The sequence below is a fragment of the Scleropages formosus genome, chromosome 17, assembly GCF_900964775.1.
Source record: "Scleropages formosus chromosome 17, fSclFor1.1, whole genome shotgun sequence".
NCBI lineage: Eukaryota > Metazoa > Chordata > Actinopteri > Osteoglossiformes > Osteoglossidae > Scleropages > Scleropages formosus.
Window position 1 is genome coordinate 24,546,271 of NC_041822.1, and position 17,367 is coordinate 24,563,637.

At 48.5% G+C, this 17,367-nt stretch overlaps 2 protein-coding genes across 3 annotated transcripts; one reads left to right on the forward strand and one right to left on the reverse strand.

Moving 5' to 3' along the window:
- Positions 1–1,189: 1,189 nt before the first annotated feature.
- morn3 (MORN repeat containing 3) lies at positions 1,190–5,631 on the reverse strand. Of its 2 annotated transcripts, none has more exons than XM_018731737.2 (6): positions 5,478–5,631; positions 5,122–5,268; positions 4,229–4,386; positions 3,811–3,970; positions 3,195–3,379; positions 1,190–1,710 (listed from the first exon to the last, which is right to left on the reverse strand). In XM_018731737.2, exons 2-6 carry the CDS (start codon positions 5,264–5,266, stop codon positions 1,648–1,650), a joined length of 711 nt encoding a protein of 236 aa, XP_018587253.1. In that variant the 5' UTR covers positions 5,267–5,268; positions 5,478–5,631; the 3' UTR covers positions 1,190–1,647. The 2 variants fall into 2 exon arrangements, with proteins under 2 accessions (XP_018587253.1, XP_018587254.1); XM_018731738.2 differs by having other exon boundaries at positions 5,447–5,631.
- LOC108921948 (transmembrane protein 120B-like) lies at positions 5,603–17,097 on the forward strand. The gene is given in 15 exon segments (XM_018731736.2): positions 5,603–5,634; positions 6,344–6,704; positions 8,281–8,399; positions 8,701–8,817; positions 8,909–8,968; positions 9,122–9,217; positions 10,101–10,190; positions 10,567–10,632; positions 10,815–10,876; positions 11,563–11,655; positions 12,427–12,491; positions 13,285–13,353; positions 14,575–14,608; positions 14,611–14,634; positions 14,637–17,097. Coding segments are annotated over 15 exon segments (1,341 nt in total). The 3' UTR covers positions 14,690–17,097.
- The last annotated feature ends 270 nt before the right edge of the window (positions 17,098–17,367 follow it).

A 17,367-nucleotide genomic window follows, 5' to 3' on the forward strand; every position in this document is an offset into this window, starting at 1 on the left:
AGAGTAACGTCCTCCTCCTGAACGTAGTCGAGGCGTTTGCACAAGTGCCGGGGCTGTTTTTCAACCGTCTTTTTACGAAGGCACTGAATTTGAGACGCAGTACAACACTGGACTTCTCCGTTTTTATCAGCTGCTTCTAATGAAGGAAGGGGGTACTTTTCTCGCCGTCCCTCCTTGTTCCTGCACCCTGGAGATGGAATGATGTCTTCTGCTGACCCCTCACTCCACCCATGCTGAACACGGGGGAGGGAGCAAGACGAGTCAACGCTGAATTAACGTGGTGTTTCGCACATCCGCTGTGGGAAATGTCGATATTGAGACACTGGAGAGATGGGAGCCGCGTCGTCTCCGGACCTCCGATGCAAAACATGCGCCGGAGCTCTGCCATCCTTCGCCGGTGACCCCGTCCCTGTCCCCCACCCCTCCATCGGTCCATGCTTTCCTAACCAACGTCGCCATCCAACAGCAGGGTCTTCGTCGGCCGCCTCCCATCCCGGCGCTCCAAAGCTAATTTTGAAAGAGCTGCTGTGAGGTGGTGGTGATCTCCTCTCGTGTCGCCAACCAGCACGAAACTGGTCACTGAATCACTGTTTGCCAAATGTGGACTTTTTAAAAGGAGTTCCTTGGAAAAATAAATTATAACAGCACTTGTTTTGCCTCCACGATGGCGCTCTCATTCGCTTTTTAATGAGCGGTTATGGCTTATTGCGGTGTAAGGTGCATATAATTGCAGCCGTTTCTGATTTATATTTTTTATTTTCATTTATACTTTTATTTTTCTGCCATTACATTGTATTTGGTAGTCGAAAGGAGAAAACACCAGGAGTGCTACAGCATCGAATGTTGACACTTTGCAGCTTTCAAAGTTCAGGTTCCCCCATAATGTGTGAGTGAGAGAGAGAGAGAGAGAGAGTGTGTGTGTTCCACTGATGTATGGATGAGTGACCCAGTGTAAGTAGTGTATCTACCAGTGTAAGTCACCGCGGTGAATAAGGTGTGTGGGCTCATAACACTACATAGAGTTCATTGGAGGTCACTTTGGAGAAAAGTGTCTAAGGATTGGCTGGGTCCTGCTCTCTGGCGGGTTTGGGGTTCGAATCCCGCTCGGGGTGCCTTGTGATGGACAGGCATCCCGTCCTGGGTGTCTCCCCTCCCCCTCTAATCCTGCGCCCTGTGTTACCGGGTTAGGGTCCAGGTCACCCCGACCCCACTTGGGACAAGTGGCTTCAGCTAATGTGTGTGTGTGTTTAGTGCTCAGAGGAATCACCTTAAGAATCACAGTGGCGCCACTACATCCTAGAAACATGTTGCCGTAATACAGAGGACAACCTGCATTTTAGCACCCTGAAGAACACTTTTACATTTCTGCGTTTGGCAGATGCTTTTATGCAAAAAATGCTGTGCGTTTGAAAATATGTACCAAAATTCACTATAAAGTGTATACAAATCCCGTCTGTTCAAAAAATATCATGCAATGAAACCAGGAGTGCTGATCCACAGAGCTCGTGTCTGTGGCCGTGGTGTCGGGTATGGATATTGCATATTATTTTTTTCCGCAACAAACTGCACGCAAAAGGCCTCGAGTTCATCCCAGTGCGTCGCCCGTCCCGTGGGCTCCTGCCGTCGCCGAGACGTGTCGTTTGCGTCCTACTCCGCGGACGCCGTCGCCTGGGCTTCCTGCAGAACCAGCTCTGGACTTTGCAGGTGCACCTTAACCACAAGAAATACCCTCAGGTTCATACAGATGCCTTACAATAAGTTTGCTACATCTTCAGGAGACAACCAAAAATAAAAAAAAAAGTTTTGGAGATTTTGAGGGGTGGTGGCACAGCGGCGCAGCGGGCTTGGTCTGTGCCTGCTCTCTGGTAGGGCTGGGGTTCGAGTCCTGTGTGGGGTGCCTTGTGATGGACTGGCATCCCGTCCTGGGTGTGTCCCATTCAGCCTTTCGCCCTGTGTTGCCGGGTTAGGCTCCGGCTCCCCGCGACCCCGTATGGGACAAGGGGTTTCAGACAGTGTGTGTGTGATATTGTATGATTTCTAGAAAGTTCTCTAAGGGCCACTCCAAATCACGTGGTATCACGTCAAAGCACACAATATCCTAACGTGAATTGGGACCTGGCACCGTAGCGCGTACACTTTGGGAGATATCGCTGAAAAACAAATGTCCTCTGGAGTGGACAAAAGGGAGCCCTAAAGTATCCATCGATTTCTACCTGTTGAGAAGCGTTTCTTTAAAGGTCGGGGATGTGGAGTCGTTGATTTTAAGTGATCTTGAGAATTAAAAACAACGAAACGCACGCGGCGGCGGGCATCGAAAATTATCTCGAAGTCCGGAAATCCCTCCTTTCCCACCCAGGAAACGACAGTTAATTACTAAGGGCTACGGCTGGGCGCGACTCCGTCAAATTCTTGCTCTCGGTTCCTCTCGGGAGTCACGACACGTTACGGTTGGACCCCTGCGGGCCGTAACCTGTGCACTTCGGTTATTTCAGCTGGCTTTCCCACTTGTTCTGCTGCGCTCCACCCATTCCGCCACGCAGACCCGCTAATCTCGCTTCCGCTCCCGTGACTCTGGGTTCCTGTCGTGCAGAGATGCCCCAGTGAGCCAGCGAGACGCTTTCGCCACAAACTGAACGTCTGTGTTTCGTTTTGGCCGGATCAGCCTCGGGGGGCATCGGGTCTCTGGAGAGGCTCAGATCCTGGAGCTCAGAAAAAATGATCCTTACTCATTTTTCTCACCATTTTCATGAATAAAGTGAGGTTTTTACACTAAGCTACTTAGACTGATTTACCCGTTGATACCTTAGGGTAGTGGGGGGGGCGGTGGTGCAGTGGGTTGGACCGGGTCCTGCTCTCCGGTGGGTCTGGGGTTCGAGTCCCGCTTGGGGTGCCTTGCGACGGACTGGCGTCCCGTCCCGGGTGTGTCCCCTTCCCCCTCCGGCCTTACGCCCCGTGTTGCCAGGTTAGGCTCCGGTTCCCCGCGACCCCGTATGGGACAAGCGGTTCACACAATGTGTGTGTGTGTACACCTTAGGGTATTTTTTTTACTGCATCAGTTCAAGGTGAGTACCTCGATCAAGGGCAGTGCAGCAAGTGGCGGGATCTGAACCCGTGTCCTTTAAACGCAAGACGACGACAGCTCTGAGGACTGCGCCACCGAAGCGTAATGAAGGTATTACCATGTTTCCCTGTACCTTGGGAAGGGGGTACATCGTGGGGCTGGGGGCCTCCTCTCTTCTGAAGTCAGTCACCGCTCCGCACTTGGCGACGCCCTTCATCCACACGCCCTCGTACAGCTGACCTTTATCCAGGAAGTAGAACTTTCCGGGGCCGTGCTTCTTGCCCTCTTTCCAGCCGCCTTCGTACCTGTTCTTGTTGGCTTGTAAATTGAGAGCGCAAGTTCAGAACCCTTTTTGGCGCAACCTCCCGAGACCCAGCAAAAAAAAAAAAAAAAAGTTTCTGGATATATTTCGAAGATTTCTCGGAAGTTGTCCAAGCCAAGCCCCACCCCAAGTATGTGATGATATTTAAAAGCATGAAATGTCCTCTACAATATGTATTTTTACCACTCGGAATGGCAATATTTACACTTTGGGAGATGCACTGAAATAAATGTCCTCTAGAGTGGACAAGAAAAAGCTTGGCTCTTAGGGGAGTAGGGTGATTAGGATAAGGGAGGTTTTTTCTTTAATTTTCATTTTTCATTTTTTCACCTTTCATCGTGTATTATTTTCATACTTAAAATATGATCTGCCTGGAGAAAAACAGTCCAGGAGTTTCGAAGGCGTCACAGCAACACGTTCGTCTCACCCAGCAGCAGCATTCCCTGTCCGTGGGGGGCGTCGTGGAGCCACTGTCCTTCGTACATGTCTCCGTTGTCGTAGTACATCCTGCCCCAGCCGCTGCGCTGGTTCTCGTGCCACTCCCCCTCGTAGTAGGCCGAGTCGCTGTAGAAAAACGCGCCGGACCCCTGCATGGAACACACGCTCGGCCACACGTGAGGATCAGCATCAGCGAACCCGCCACTTTGTCTCGCTCACATCTCACACTTGAACCGTCCCGAGTCCTTTTTACTCCTCGGCGAGGCTACTGTCCTTTCGAAAAGCCGTTACCGCTGCAACAACCCCGAGTGACTTTGGGTCAAGCGTATGTGAAAAAGTTGTGCGCTGCGTGTGCGTGCGTGCGTGTGTGTGAGAGAGAGAGATGCGATTGTAAAGGCAGTACTAACATGCTTCATGTCATTTTTCCATCCTCCTATATAAACCCTGGTGTGCTCTTTAGACTCCGGGTCCATCTTGCACATCGTGCCGAAACCGTCCCTCTTGCCGTGCAGCCAGTCTCCGTCGTAAACGGTCCCATTCTTTTTCCAAACGTTGGTGCCCTTTCCTGAATAAAAACAGGAGGGGGATTAGCTGAGGATGAGCCCGAGCAGCACATCATAAACCCGCTATGAGAAGTCGTTAACGGGACAGAAGGGACAGCGTTTCTAAGGATGATGTTAAACGAGGTGTGTTAAAATATGGTAAAACGTGCAGTGAGGAGCTGAAGTACTGGAAGTAAAAAAATATATATATAAATACCAACACATATAAATGCATCTATGCAGTATGCGTATATATATAGCATGTATGAAAAACCCAAGTTTTTGCATGAAAGGGGTATGAGACCAATACTAACTGTACAGATATTTTACACAGTAATAAATTACACAGAAGTTTATTTGGACCACTATTCATGTTCAGCTCCAATTAAGGGGATTAAATGCATGTGAAGATATTGTTTGCAGACCTTACCCAGAAATAAAAGGTGACATTCTGTGCCTTAGCCTCATACTTTTTTTTGTATGTGAGGGAAATACTGAATTTGACCCTCCTGTCCCAGTACAGTACTAACGGGTACTAAGTACCCTCTCTGTGTGTAAATGACCGTGTTACTCCTGGGCGGCTTAGTTACTCCGCTTCTTCATGAGTGCGGCCGAGTAAAACCAACGAGACAGAAAAGCACCATCGACGTCTGCCACGAAGCGCGCATTCGCATCCCCACGCACGGGGTCCACGCGGCCCAACCTGGCGCCACGCTCCACGCTTTCCCGTGTGTGTGACTCGGCTTTACAGCGTGTACCGTGCTTCTTGTCGTGGAGCCACTCGCCCCTGTACTGATCCCCGTTGACCCAGTACACCGTGTGTCTCTGTCCACATCTCTGCACCTTCCTGCCCCGCACCACAGTGGGGGGGGCTTCTTTAACGACTCTCTTCAGGAAAGGCATTGCTGGAGAAACAAACACACACACACACGCACGCACACCTGTAACTACAAACACGAAACTGTCCCAGCAGCTGCGCACGTGTGTTCCAGCTGCCAGCGCGAGCAGGTCAGCGAAGGTCTGTGTGTGTGCGTGTGTGTGTGTGTGTGTGTGTGTGTGTCCACCAAGCCCCCCGCCCCATACCCCCAGGAAGGTTCAGCAGCCCCGAGGGTACCTCAGCAGGACTTCACTTTGCTTATTAATAATTCATACGCTCAGGAGAAATGGCAAGTCATTGAAGAAACGCGCTGATAAATGGTGAGTGAGCGGCTGGGCAACGGCGCGGCGTCCCCGGTCACCATGGCAACGAAGCCCCGCCCTGTGAGCCACGTGTCTCGCTGCCGCTGTTTATGAACCTGATGATGTGTCTCACACTGGTTATCGTCATTTATTACAACACGCTGTTATTACATCTTATAGCACAATGTTCACAGCGCTTCGTTGTAATTTTTCACCATTTTATAGAACTCGGTAACATTTATTTTATTGGGTTAAAACAGGAAAAAATTTAAAAAAAAGCGAATTAATACTGAAGGAATCTTAACCCTGCTGACTCTGGAAGGAAGGAAGAAACTTGTCGCATGTTTCACAAATCTTACTTGTTGCATTTCCAGTTTATACTGGATAATGAATAAATAAAAAATAAGTGTAAACACCCAACTTGCTGCCATAGCAACATATTTAGTGATATGTTTTATATTTATATGTTTATGTTTTATTTTTGTTATTATTACGACGGCCTTTTGTTTTTGTCACGAATTAAAAATACGATACAGCAGGGGAAAAAAAAATCAAAGAAGAATCCCAAATAAGTTTCTAACCGACGAACAACAGAAGCGGCCGCCACTCAAAGGGAAATACGGAGCAAGAGAGACACGCGCACAACGTGACGGGACACGTGACGCGACAGTGTCGCCGAGCGCTGCCCCAGAACCGCTCGTCTTTGTGTGTCAAACGCTCTCCTCCTCGCGCTCAAGTCCAACGACAGCGCCGCCGCAGCCCGCGATGCGCGTAACCCCGTCGTCCGAGGCGTGACGTCAGGACGCGCGTGCGCCGGCGCGTGCGCACACGGAGGTCGCGAGCTGGGAGAGCTCGACTCGAGCGAGAGGAGTGTGCAGAAGGGAGTGTGGGAGCGCACGGCTGTCCCGAGCGGTGCTGTCCGGAGCGCGCTCTGGTTTTTTTTTTTTTTTTTTTTTTTTTTTCTTCCCTTTTTTCCTCCTCCCCCCCACTTCTTCTTCTTCTTCTTCTTTCCCCCAGCCGAGCGTGGAGCGCGTGCTCGGCAGCCGCACGAGACAGGGCGCGCGGAGGGAGTCCCTGGAGGAGGCGTCATCATCATCATCATGTCGCTGGGAGGTGTCGCGCCGAGTGGGAAGAGGTCGAGGCGGAATTTAAAGAGCTGCAGGTGAGCGAGCGAGCGAGCGCGCGTGCGTGCGCGCGCGGGGGTCGCCGGACGCGAGGCTGCACGCGCACTGCTCGTTCGGACCGCTGTGTCAGCGGAGTTTCCCCGTGGCGCGTGGGGTCATTAGCGGTCATTATCAAACGAGCCTGAGGCTGACAGCAGCAGCGGCGTGTATGATGATGATGATGATGAAGATGAAGGGGGGGTGCCTGGCAGGGGGCTCACGGGTCCTGTGAAGGTGCACATGTGGCAGAAGTTATGACTGTTAATTAACATTGTTACACTTGTGCGCAGCACGGGTTTTACTACATCACTTCACAGTAAGTACCCGCTCTGTGTGAAGCAGGAGCAGGGAGTGGGACTCGAACCCTCGAACCCAGGACCTCAGGGTGCCGCGCATCGCCGCTGTCCCTCGACCCCGCCGTGATGTTTCTGACCCGCTTCCTCCGGTCTCGCTGACGCCCGCAGCTTCTCGGCGACATGGACACGTTGGCCTGTTTACGGGTGGTCGTGTCCCCCCGGACAGTAACGGCGTGTCCGCCCCGTCCTTCCTGTCCAAATGTTGATAGAAATCACAATTATTAATTATTAATGACCACGATTACTGTGGCCACCAGCAGTAACCCCCCGAATCTCAGTCACTTTCCTACGCAATCATGTCTCAAAACTGTTAACGTTTCCAGATGAATTTTCCCTCCAACTTTACTGCAACACGTCAACTTTGTAAAGTAGAGCTTGTAAAACGTACAGTCAGCATTCTTGCCTGTGTGTGAGCGAGCGCACACGTGTACTTTGTCACTTTTCGCTGGTACGTTTTAGTGACATTTTAACATTTCGCTCCAGTTTCTGTGAAAACATGTAGAACAGTGTTATACTTTCTCTCTGGTCCCTCCTTTCAAACTGCTCATTTTATCAAGGGTACCATGGTGCCGCACTGGCTGTGGGTTCGAATCCAGCTCAGTCAGTATGCAGTTTGCATGTTCTCCCCGTGTTTGTGTGGCTTTCCTCGTGCTGCTCTTGTTTCCTCCCACTGTCCAAACACCCGTGCTTCAGTTGCCCTGAGCGAGTGTGTGTGGACTGGCCTCGCACTGCAGTGTATTGCTTCTGGAATAGGCTCTGGACCACAGGGACCCTGCAGTAGAACCGGTGGTTATTAATAAAAGCAGGGTGAATAATCGCATCGTAAGCGAAGGACGGTCGGGTTCGAATGCTCCCGTGTTTCAGTTCCGTTTGAGAACCTTTCTTTACATTATTTGTTTATCTGGCAATTTTCTCCTAAGTAACTCACGACGTTAAGCGCGTTGCGATTATTTAGCCGTTCGTACGGCTGGGTAATTTTACCGGAGCAATTCAGGGTAAACGCCTTGCTCGAGGGTACGAACCTGCGACCTTTCAGCTGTCCCACAACCTCACAGATGTGGCAGTGAGATGACGTTCTGGAGAAAACCGCTCGCGGTTTTAATTAATTTAACTTCCTTCCCTCAAACCCCAACGAGAGGACGCGTCGAGCAGGAATCGGTAACAAACTCGCAGGATTCGTCTGGATTAATTCGCCTTTTTCTCCTGTTTAATTCGCCAGGAAAGCCACAAAGTGTACCGGCAGAAGCTGGAGGAGCTCACGAGCCTCCAGGCGACGTGCAGCAGCTCCATCAGCAAGCAGAAGAGGAGTCTCGCTGAGCTCCGGCGCGGTCTTCTCAGGTGCGTCCGCAGGAGGCCTCCTATCCCCCCCTTCGTTAACGCTATTTATTAATTATTCATTCAGTAATGGTGTCTTATGGTGATAGTGAACTTCACAGCTGGGTAATTTCTACCGCACAATCATATACCTCGATCAAGGGTCCTACGGCAGGAGGCGGATTCGAACCCGTGACCTCTAGATCGCAGGGTGGCGGCTCTAAGCACCGCGCCCCCTGCTGCCCCTGTATGGTGTTTGCTAGTGGCGTTCTCATGGTTTCTCCGTGTATCGCGCGATCGGGGTGACGACGTGGCCCCGCCCCAGGTGTGCGAAGACGAGCGGTCCCAAGGAGGCGGAGCAGATCCACGCCATACAGGCCCAAATCAAAGAGCGGCAGAACGTGTTCTTCGACATGGAGGCGTATTTGCCTAAACGGAACGGGTGAGCGCGCCGAATCTCTCGGTGAAGAATTAATGTTTTAAAATGAGCTCGCGGGTGAGTGTGATTGACTGTCTGCGGCGGTCTCTTTCAGCTTGTACTTGAACCTGGTCCTGGGGAACGTGAACGTGACCCTTCTCAGCAACCAGGCAAAGTAGGTCGTCCCCGTAAGACCGGAGTCGGTCCGGCAAGCCGTGTGCGCGGTGAAAAATGCGGGGGTTTTTGAGCCCCCTCGCCGGGATGATGGAGAAAGTCCGCACTCCATAAACACACACAAGCGCACACACGTCTGTTCCCTGTTTGTCAGGTTCGCCTACAAAGACGAATATGAGAAGTTCAAACTGTACCTGACCATAATCCTGATGCTCGGTGCCATAACCTGCAGGTTCTTGGTGAATTACCGGTGAGTTGTACACATTTACACTTTATCCAGGGTGAAGGAAAGTGTGAGATGATAAACTTTTTTTCCTTCACCTAGAAACTAATTCAAATCCATCTCCAAGGCTGTAATATCTATGAAACCAGTTTAAAAGGAAACTTACCATGGTAACCCCACCATTCGAGGAGGGCAGTCGCCTGGACTCTTCCAAGGCTGCTGTTGTACACCTTAATTACATTTGCACTTTCCTCTTCACATTATGTTAAAAAAATTGTTACAACAAAGAAAAACAGTTTGAAGCAGAATGAACAAAAGTGGAATTAATAAACATCAACGATAATGAACAGAAATCAATGATGCCGAAATATGGCGACACGGCGCTACAGCGAGTAACGCTGCTGTCTCACAGTGCCTGGGTGGTGCGAGAGGACGTGGGTTCGATCTCCGCTCGGTCTGTGTGGAGTTTGCATGTTCTCTGGGTGCTCTGGTTTCCTCCCACACTCCAAAGACATGCTGCTCAGGTTCCCCCATAGTGTGTGAGTGACAGAGAGAGTGTGTGTGTTCCACTGATGTATGAGTGACTGAGTGACCCAGTGTAAGTAGTGTATCTAGCAGTGTAAGTTACCACGGTGAATAAGGTGTGTGGGCTAATAACACTACATAGAGTTCATCGAGAGTCGCGTCGGAGAAAAGTGTCTGATAAATAAATAAATGTAAGTAAACTGCACTGCAGCAATACACAAAAAAACACTAAAATTACCATTCAGCCACCTGTTATAGTACAGTGTAATTCACTGTGAAAGTTGTTAAAGCGTAAAAGTGGTGAAATAGGATTGAATAAACATTTAAAGCCCCCCCCCACGAATTATTCATAACGAAAAACAGAAACACGTGTCATCTCTTTCAGTGTCACAGATGAGATATTCAACTTCCTGCTGGTGTGGTACTACTGCACGCTGACCATCCGTGAGAGCATCCTTATGAGTAACGGGTCGAGGTAGGACTCGTCAGTGGAATAATTATATATTATTATTATCATCAACCATGTTTCATTTGGGTCCATTCTCAAAGTTGCCTGAATTGCTAGGTTTGTACGCTAGGCTACTTTTATAGAGGAGGGTAATTTTTACTCTTATCGTTTACAGCAAGTAACTTGATCAAAGGTACTACTGTAGGAGGGGGATTCAAACCTGCAACCTTTAGGTCCAAAGGCTTACAGCTTTAACCGCTACACCCACTTGCTGCCTCTGCTGGAATGGTTTTGAACCCCTTATAGAAGTTCTTCACATCATAGTGTGTGTAGCGGGTTCAGTGACACTCTTGGTCAGATGATGGGTGACGAAGAGGCTCCGCCTTCTCTGTTCCCTCTGCAGGATAAAAGGCTGGTGGGTTCTGCATCATTACGTCTCGACGTTTCTGTCGGGGGTGATGCTCACGTGGTGAGTTACCGGCACCGATTCCTCAACTCCTCCCACAGGTGGATGTGTGTTGAACTTTTACCGCATCTTGGGGTGTTTGTCCCAGGGAACGATCTCAACGGGTTCTTAACCGTTCAACCGTTAAGAGGGCGCCTGCCGATTAACCTCACGTGTTTGTCTCTGTTGTCGTTCCTGTCTCCAAGGCCTGATGGCATGATGTACCAGATGTTCCGAAACCAGTTCCTGGCCTTCTCCATCTATCAGAGTGAGTGTTGGCTGAAAGCCTGTCCTGCAGATGCCGTGCTTGATTAGAGGATGGTGAGGTAACGGTCCTGACCGCTGCGCAACACAAAGGAACCAACCGTGTCTGAGTCCACAACAGCTGAGCAAAACCGTTCTTCTAGAAATGCTTATATGCCGCTGTAGTCCCTTGTTCTTGGATGAGAGTGACTTCACCTTTAATCGTGGCTTGTGTGATGGCGTCCAGCGTACGATTCGTCGCTCCATTCCATGTCAAGTCTTCTCTTCGGTGTTTTCAGTATCTTAGGTCCTTGTCATTGGTCTTCCATTTTTTTTCCCTAACTTCTGTGAACCACGTCCACGCATACCACCGCTGCGATCACAATGACATGGAGACCTTTGGCCCACGGCTTGCTGCAGGCTGGGTGCTCAGCGATGGCATTTGGACCAAGTTAAATTGGGACACAGTTTGTTTACGCTGGCAAGCAACCCTTCGTCTGTTGTAGGACGTCGGCGATGCCCGTTGACGGAGGACGGGGACGCGGCCTCACGATACCTTTAAAACATTCTAGGGATGATTTGTATGAGTTTTGTTCCTTCTCCTTGATCTCCGTCTCTGGAGGACCAAGGAAAGACCCCTTTGAGACCCCAATTGAGACCTCCTGTTTGCCTAGTTGAGGTGACTCATCTTTCTTCGTCTTTCTTCGGCAGGTTTTGTCCAGTTCCTGCAGTACTACTACCAAAGCGGCTGTCTGTACAGGTTACGGGCACTGGGGGAGAGGAACCACCTGGACCTCACCGTAGGTAAGGTGCCTCCACCGAAGCGGTGGGGACCCTCTCTTCTCGCTCTCTTTGCACCATGTCAGTCGACGATGCTCCTGCTGGGGGTCTGAACGCTGCACTCGAGCTCAACTTGCAGACGTCTGGAAAGCACTGGTTTCTACTTGTGATTTTGTTCATGGCGTCCTTAGATCTCGGTGCTCGCTACCACATTTCCTCCACTGCAAGACACACGTTTCTCAAATATTGACAGCTTGAAAACTGGGCTGCATCTTAGTACAATCAATGGCACTTCAGAACCTTGTGTTGAGTAGAACCTACATTTGGCACAAAGTGATGTTTTGTGGGAAGACACTGGTGTCAGCAGTTCTGAATCCAGCAATGATTCAGAAGAATTTCATATTGGAAGTGGTTCACGGGCTAAGAACAAAGGTGAAACACAACGAGTAAATGAACCGATGACTAAACAAATTTTGACGTCATTTATTTTTTGCATTTCGTCTTTCTCCACTGAAAATGTATGTAAAGCCAAGCTAAAATAATTAATCATTAGTTATTAATTTGTTTCACAGTTTGCTCAAAATCTTTCCCGCGGCGTTGATATTTTTTCCTTCTTTTTGTGAAGATGCTTCTCTGAATCTAGGTGTTGGCTTACAGTCCAAGGGGTGTTAGAGTAACGTAGTATGGTAATTGTGCTTCTTAAAGTGGCAGTCACTTAATTCTGCAGGTCTGACCCCATTATCTACCTGTTCACTGCCTGTGTGATTGTGTGTTTCCGGCCTCCTGTTTCCACAGAGGGCTTTCAGTCCTGGATGTGGAGAGGACTGACCTTTCTTCTGCCCTTCCTCTTCTTCGGCCACGTAAGCACAGCCGCAACGAGATCAGCCGTCGCTTGTTCCGGGGGTGGGGGGGTCGTAGGGAGAGATGGAGAGTCATAGAGCGTGAAGTCATTGGTGGACGTTCGTCGCGCCAGCAGCCCAGAGGCTGCCGTGCCAGCAGAAAATTGCACCCACTTTATGTGTATCGTGTCCTGAAGCACAGTTCGCTCCAGTGCCGTTGCAATATCATGTCATGCCCTTTGGGCTAACTCAGCACCCACCTTGCACTGCGAGTCCTGCCAGCCCGAGTGCCAGTTTCCATGACCGTGGCTTTCAAACTTACGTACCGATCTACAATGTAATGTATTTTAGTGTAACATTCTGTCCTGGAGAAACACTCGTTCTCAAGGCTAAAGATAAAGCAAACTGCGAAACGGAAACAAATGACACACCAAGGCATGTAATACATAACTAAGTTAAATAAATGAATAAAGACATCAACAATATTGAGAAGGTATAAAGTATAAATGGGGGCAAAGGTGTCGGTAACTTAACGTTGTCGCTTTGGAGAAACGCATCGGCTAAATGAATAGATGAATGAAGCTCACGGAGTGGGGAGCGGGCAACGGAGGAGAGGACGCCGTCAAACTGGGGAAAATGAACCTCTGAGGAGCAACATAGGACCGAACTAAGCCGATTGGTCGGCCCCATCAAATTAGCGTGCGTCCCATCCATCTACCAAGGCGAAGATGCAGTAGAATTGTAGCGATGAGATGTGTGTCGGGAAGTGTACTCTGATCCTGTGTGCTAACGAGAGTCTGTGTTTCCAACCCAGTTCTGGCAGCTGTACAATGCCATCACTCTGTTTGGATTGTCGCGCCATGAGAACTGCAAGGAATGGCAGGTAATGGTCCGAAAAAATCGCACTTCAGTACTTGTTAAGCTGTCATTTTACACTTATCCCCGATATCTGGGCGTAAGTCATTCCCGAAAGTGGGCCAGATATCAGAAAACCACATAACTGAATTAATAAATAACTTATTCCATTGTTTATTATAGAGAAAAATTCAAATTATTTCCAAGCCCACCTTGAGTTTACTTAGAATAACTGTAAATGATACCGAAAAAAATAGTGTATCACATTAAAATAGAATAAGTAACAGTGAATAACATCATTATATGAAATCATTTTAAAAGAGAATGATTTCAAAATCATTCTCTTTTAAAAATGCTGACAGCTGGTAGTATAGTGGTTAGAGCTGCTGCTTTTGGCTCCAAAGGTCATGGGTTTGAGCTCCACCTCCAGCTGTAGTACCCTTGAGCAAAGTACTTACCCTTTATTGCGCCAATAAAATTAGCCAGCTGTATAAATGGGTGAATAATTATAAGCTTGTGATAACTGTAACCTTAACATTGTAAGTCACTTTGGAGAAAAGCGTCCGCTAAATGAATAAATGTGAACGTGCTGCGAGTTTGGAGGGATTCAGAAAGGCCATCGCCATATATCCATTTAAATACTGAATGCATAATTAGAAAATTAAAGCCCAATGGTGCAAAACAGAAAACGTGATCACTTAAGTACACAGGCGAGCGCCAGGCTGCAGCTGAGAGCGTGGGTACACAGTTCCCACAATGCAGTGACGTCTCAGTCTGTGTCAGGCACTGTGTGCTGCAATTGTAAAATACAATTACGGTTTATACCGTTGGACGCACGGTCACAATCGGGATAAATGAAAATCTGGACCGATTAATATTTATAAATGTTATTAAAATTTATTTATATTTATCAGGGACCAGATAAGAGCGAATAACGGCGATGAGTGCAGTGTGTGCTGCAGTCTCATTGTTATTAAACTGTCCGTCTCAGGAGTTTGACTGCTCTGTTTTTCAACGCTGTTTGGATCGATATTGTTTTTTTTTTTTTTTTTTTTTTTTTGGATGTCTCCGCGTTATTGGGCAAAGTTCTTGAACCATGTTCTGCTGTGTTAATCATTTACTCCAGTAGCCCCTGTCTCTCGAACCTTGTGTTTGTGTTCGTTCGGAGCGATTTCTGCAGGCCGCTCGGCGACGGTCACGTGGTTTGAGGGCTGGACCGTCTCTCCCGGTCACCGCGTTTGTGCTTCAGGTGTTCATGCTAGCGCTCACATTCCTGGTGCTCTTCCTGGGAACTTCCTCACCACGCTCAAGTGGTCCACCAGAAATTCCAGAAGAACTCGGAGAAGGCGCACAAGAAAGAGTGAAGAGCAGGAGAGGAGCATCACGCAGAGCGGAGCAGATGGTTGAGGAGACCATAAAGTGGCAGTAATGAAGGGAGCGACTCTTCGAAGAGGCCAGAGAAGACTTTAAAACCCAGCACCGTCGCGAACCGTGAAGAACGAACGCTCTGTGACCCTCGTGAGATTATGGCCGAGAACGAGCCGTCCATGAGGTTTTAGCGTGGTGCGATCGATTCCTTTAAATTGCTTCAATTGCACTCGAGAACGTGAAGACCACTTGACCAGTGAACCTTTACCCTCGTGAGCGGTTTTGTTTGTTGCCTCAGACTGATTTGTGTGCTTGTTTGTGCATTTGGACGGTTGACCTTTGTTCAACTTTATGCAACACTGAAAAATGAAACGATGAAACACACTGGCTCCTCGAGTTACAACCATTCGAGTTACAGATTTTCAAAAATAAGAACGCTTTGTTTTTTTAAAAACCATATTTTCATATGGTTCAAATTATATTGTATTTTCTTATTGGTTTCCTCTGGTTTCTATCTGTAGCTGAGCAAACACAATGTGTGATTGTCATGCAAGTCCATAGTTGGCAGTGAAGGGCACCCGAGCGGAATAGGAGTGTGTGACCGCCTTAATTCAACTTACCTCCACAGCGTTTACAGCTTACGTCTGGAGTTGCTCAGTGCTCGACATCGGTAACAAGACGACGAACGTTGTACATGTTTATGGGATGAATTTGTCAACAATCCACAATTTGTGGGGACAGATTTTTTTCTTAATTCTCATTTTCAGTTTTAAGTTAAAATAAAAGGGATACAACTTTTTCTTTTCTTTTAAATTCTGATTTATTGTAGCTATAGCCATAATTTCACCCATAAAAATTTAAGGTACCTCTGTAGCATTAATCTTTTAAATGACTGTGACTTAGTGGCAAAAACAACCGGGGATATGAACAAAGCGAGTTACAGACAGTCCCAGCTGTGTTCGTAAGTTGAGGAGCCGGTGTATTTAGAGCTATACCTCAAGATGCAAGTATAGATGTACTCTCACTTCATGCTGTTGCCCTTTGGTTGGAGTGCATGTGTCCCACTGAAAACATCCAGCTGTGTCAACAGCTATAAATCCTTCCGCATTGTGGTGTCCTGTGTCCCACAGTGATGCTGATACCGGGGCATTGTTGGGTCTTACCCTGCTGAGCACTTAATCGCAATGCAATATCAGTTACCGTTCGGCGTGAGCTGGCGTGGTCCCAAAGCGGATGTCGCGGGTCGGACACAGAGCCCACTTTGAACGCTGTCGCTGGTGACCTTTTGGAGGATTTTACCACGTTTTGGACTGCAACTGTGGTGGCGTTTTGGCCGGGAGGCTGGGAGCGTGGTGTCTCTGCAAACCTCAGCTGACCTTTCACGAGAAGTAGCCTATAAAAAAGTCGCTCCTCTGCTTGCGCTCCCTCTAAACTTTCTGTAATGTGAGATGTTCCAAAGCTGGTGAGACCCATGGGAACACCATGGTCACTTGTGGACACGGGACGTCTGCAGACAGGAAGCCCAGGACACAAACACACATCACCCATGAGCATTCAGCCCTAGTCACACACTTCTGCACTGATTTTGGTTCAGTGCAACATCGAGTATGAGATCCGTGACACGTTGCCACGGTAAGGTGTGTCGACCGTGGTGCCTCTTTATAGCAGTGTCTCCTTGTTAATCCAGAGGTGCTCTTGGTTTGTGAACACTACGATTTACAAACACCGAGTTCCACTTCTGAACAGTCTGTCGCGTTTATGAACACTCACTTATGAGCAGCCTGTCCAATTTATGAATACTTTTATGAACAGTCTTTCCATTTTATGAACACTTTAATTTATGAACAATCTGTCGCATTTATGAACACTTTCACTTATGAACGGTCTGCCCAGTTTATGAACTGCTCTTTTGTTATTCACACCTATGATTTTCAGCGGTGTTTAACGGCTGCTCATGCTGGGCGAGGGGGGTTCCGCTGAACATCCAGACATGCGGAGATCCACGGGAACCCTGTCCACAGTCTGTTTTTTCAGCACCTGACCAGACATGGTCCTGGAGAAACCGCGGTCTGTGTCTGTTCAGTCAAATAAAGCATTGTTTCCGTCACAAGGCACGGTGAATATCCGAGCTGGTGTTTTTGCCTGTATGCGTTGTGTTCTCTGCTGCTGGGCGGGTGGTGCTCGGACGGTCGACGGGGCCCCGGCTTCACCTTGTTACCCTCGGTGGACCCGGGACAGAATGAGAGAGTCATTTCCCTGTTGCACTGCAGTAAATCGGTGTACATTACCGTCGAATAAACACGTCTGATAGATGCTTCTCCTGTCTCCTTTTTTTCCTCACGTATGAGCGAGGTATTAATACCACTTACGTTGGTGTTAGTTTAAATTACTCTGGTAAGGGCAGCAGGTGATGTAGCGGTCCACCTCTTGCTGTAGTGCCCCAGATCAAGGTACTTACCCAGAACTGATATAGTAAAAATTACCATGCTGCATGAACGAGTAAATCATTGTAAATTTGACCGTCTACCATTGTAAGTCAACTAGGACAAGGAGGTCAGGTAAAGGCTAATAATGATAATTGACTTTAACTGAAGCAGTTGCTCCAGTGGCAGTACCACATGGGGGCGCTATTGCAGATTTTTTTTTTTTTAAATCACTTCTGCCTCAATACAAT

Bases quoted from the DNA above. Each gene is read 5' to 3' on its own strand.
- morn3 (XM_018731737.2), bottom strand. From the start codon at position 5,266: ATGCCTTTCCTGAAGAGAGTCGTTAAAGAAGCCCCCCCCACTGTGGTG. The intron at 3,971-4,228 runs GTTAGTACTGCC...TGTTCCATGCAG, and splicing joins GGAAAAATGACATGAAGCAT to GGGTCCGGCGCGTTTTTCTA. The intron at 1,711-3,194 runs GTACAGGGAAAC...CTTGTGGTTAAG, and splicing joins CGATGTACCCCCTTCCCAAG to GTGCACCTGCAAAGTCCAGA.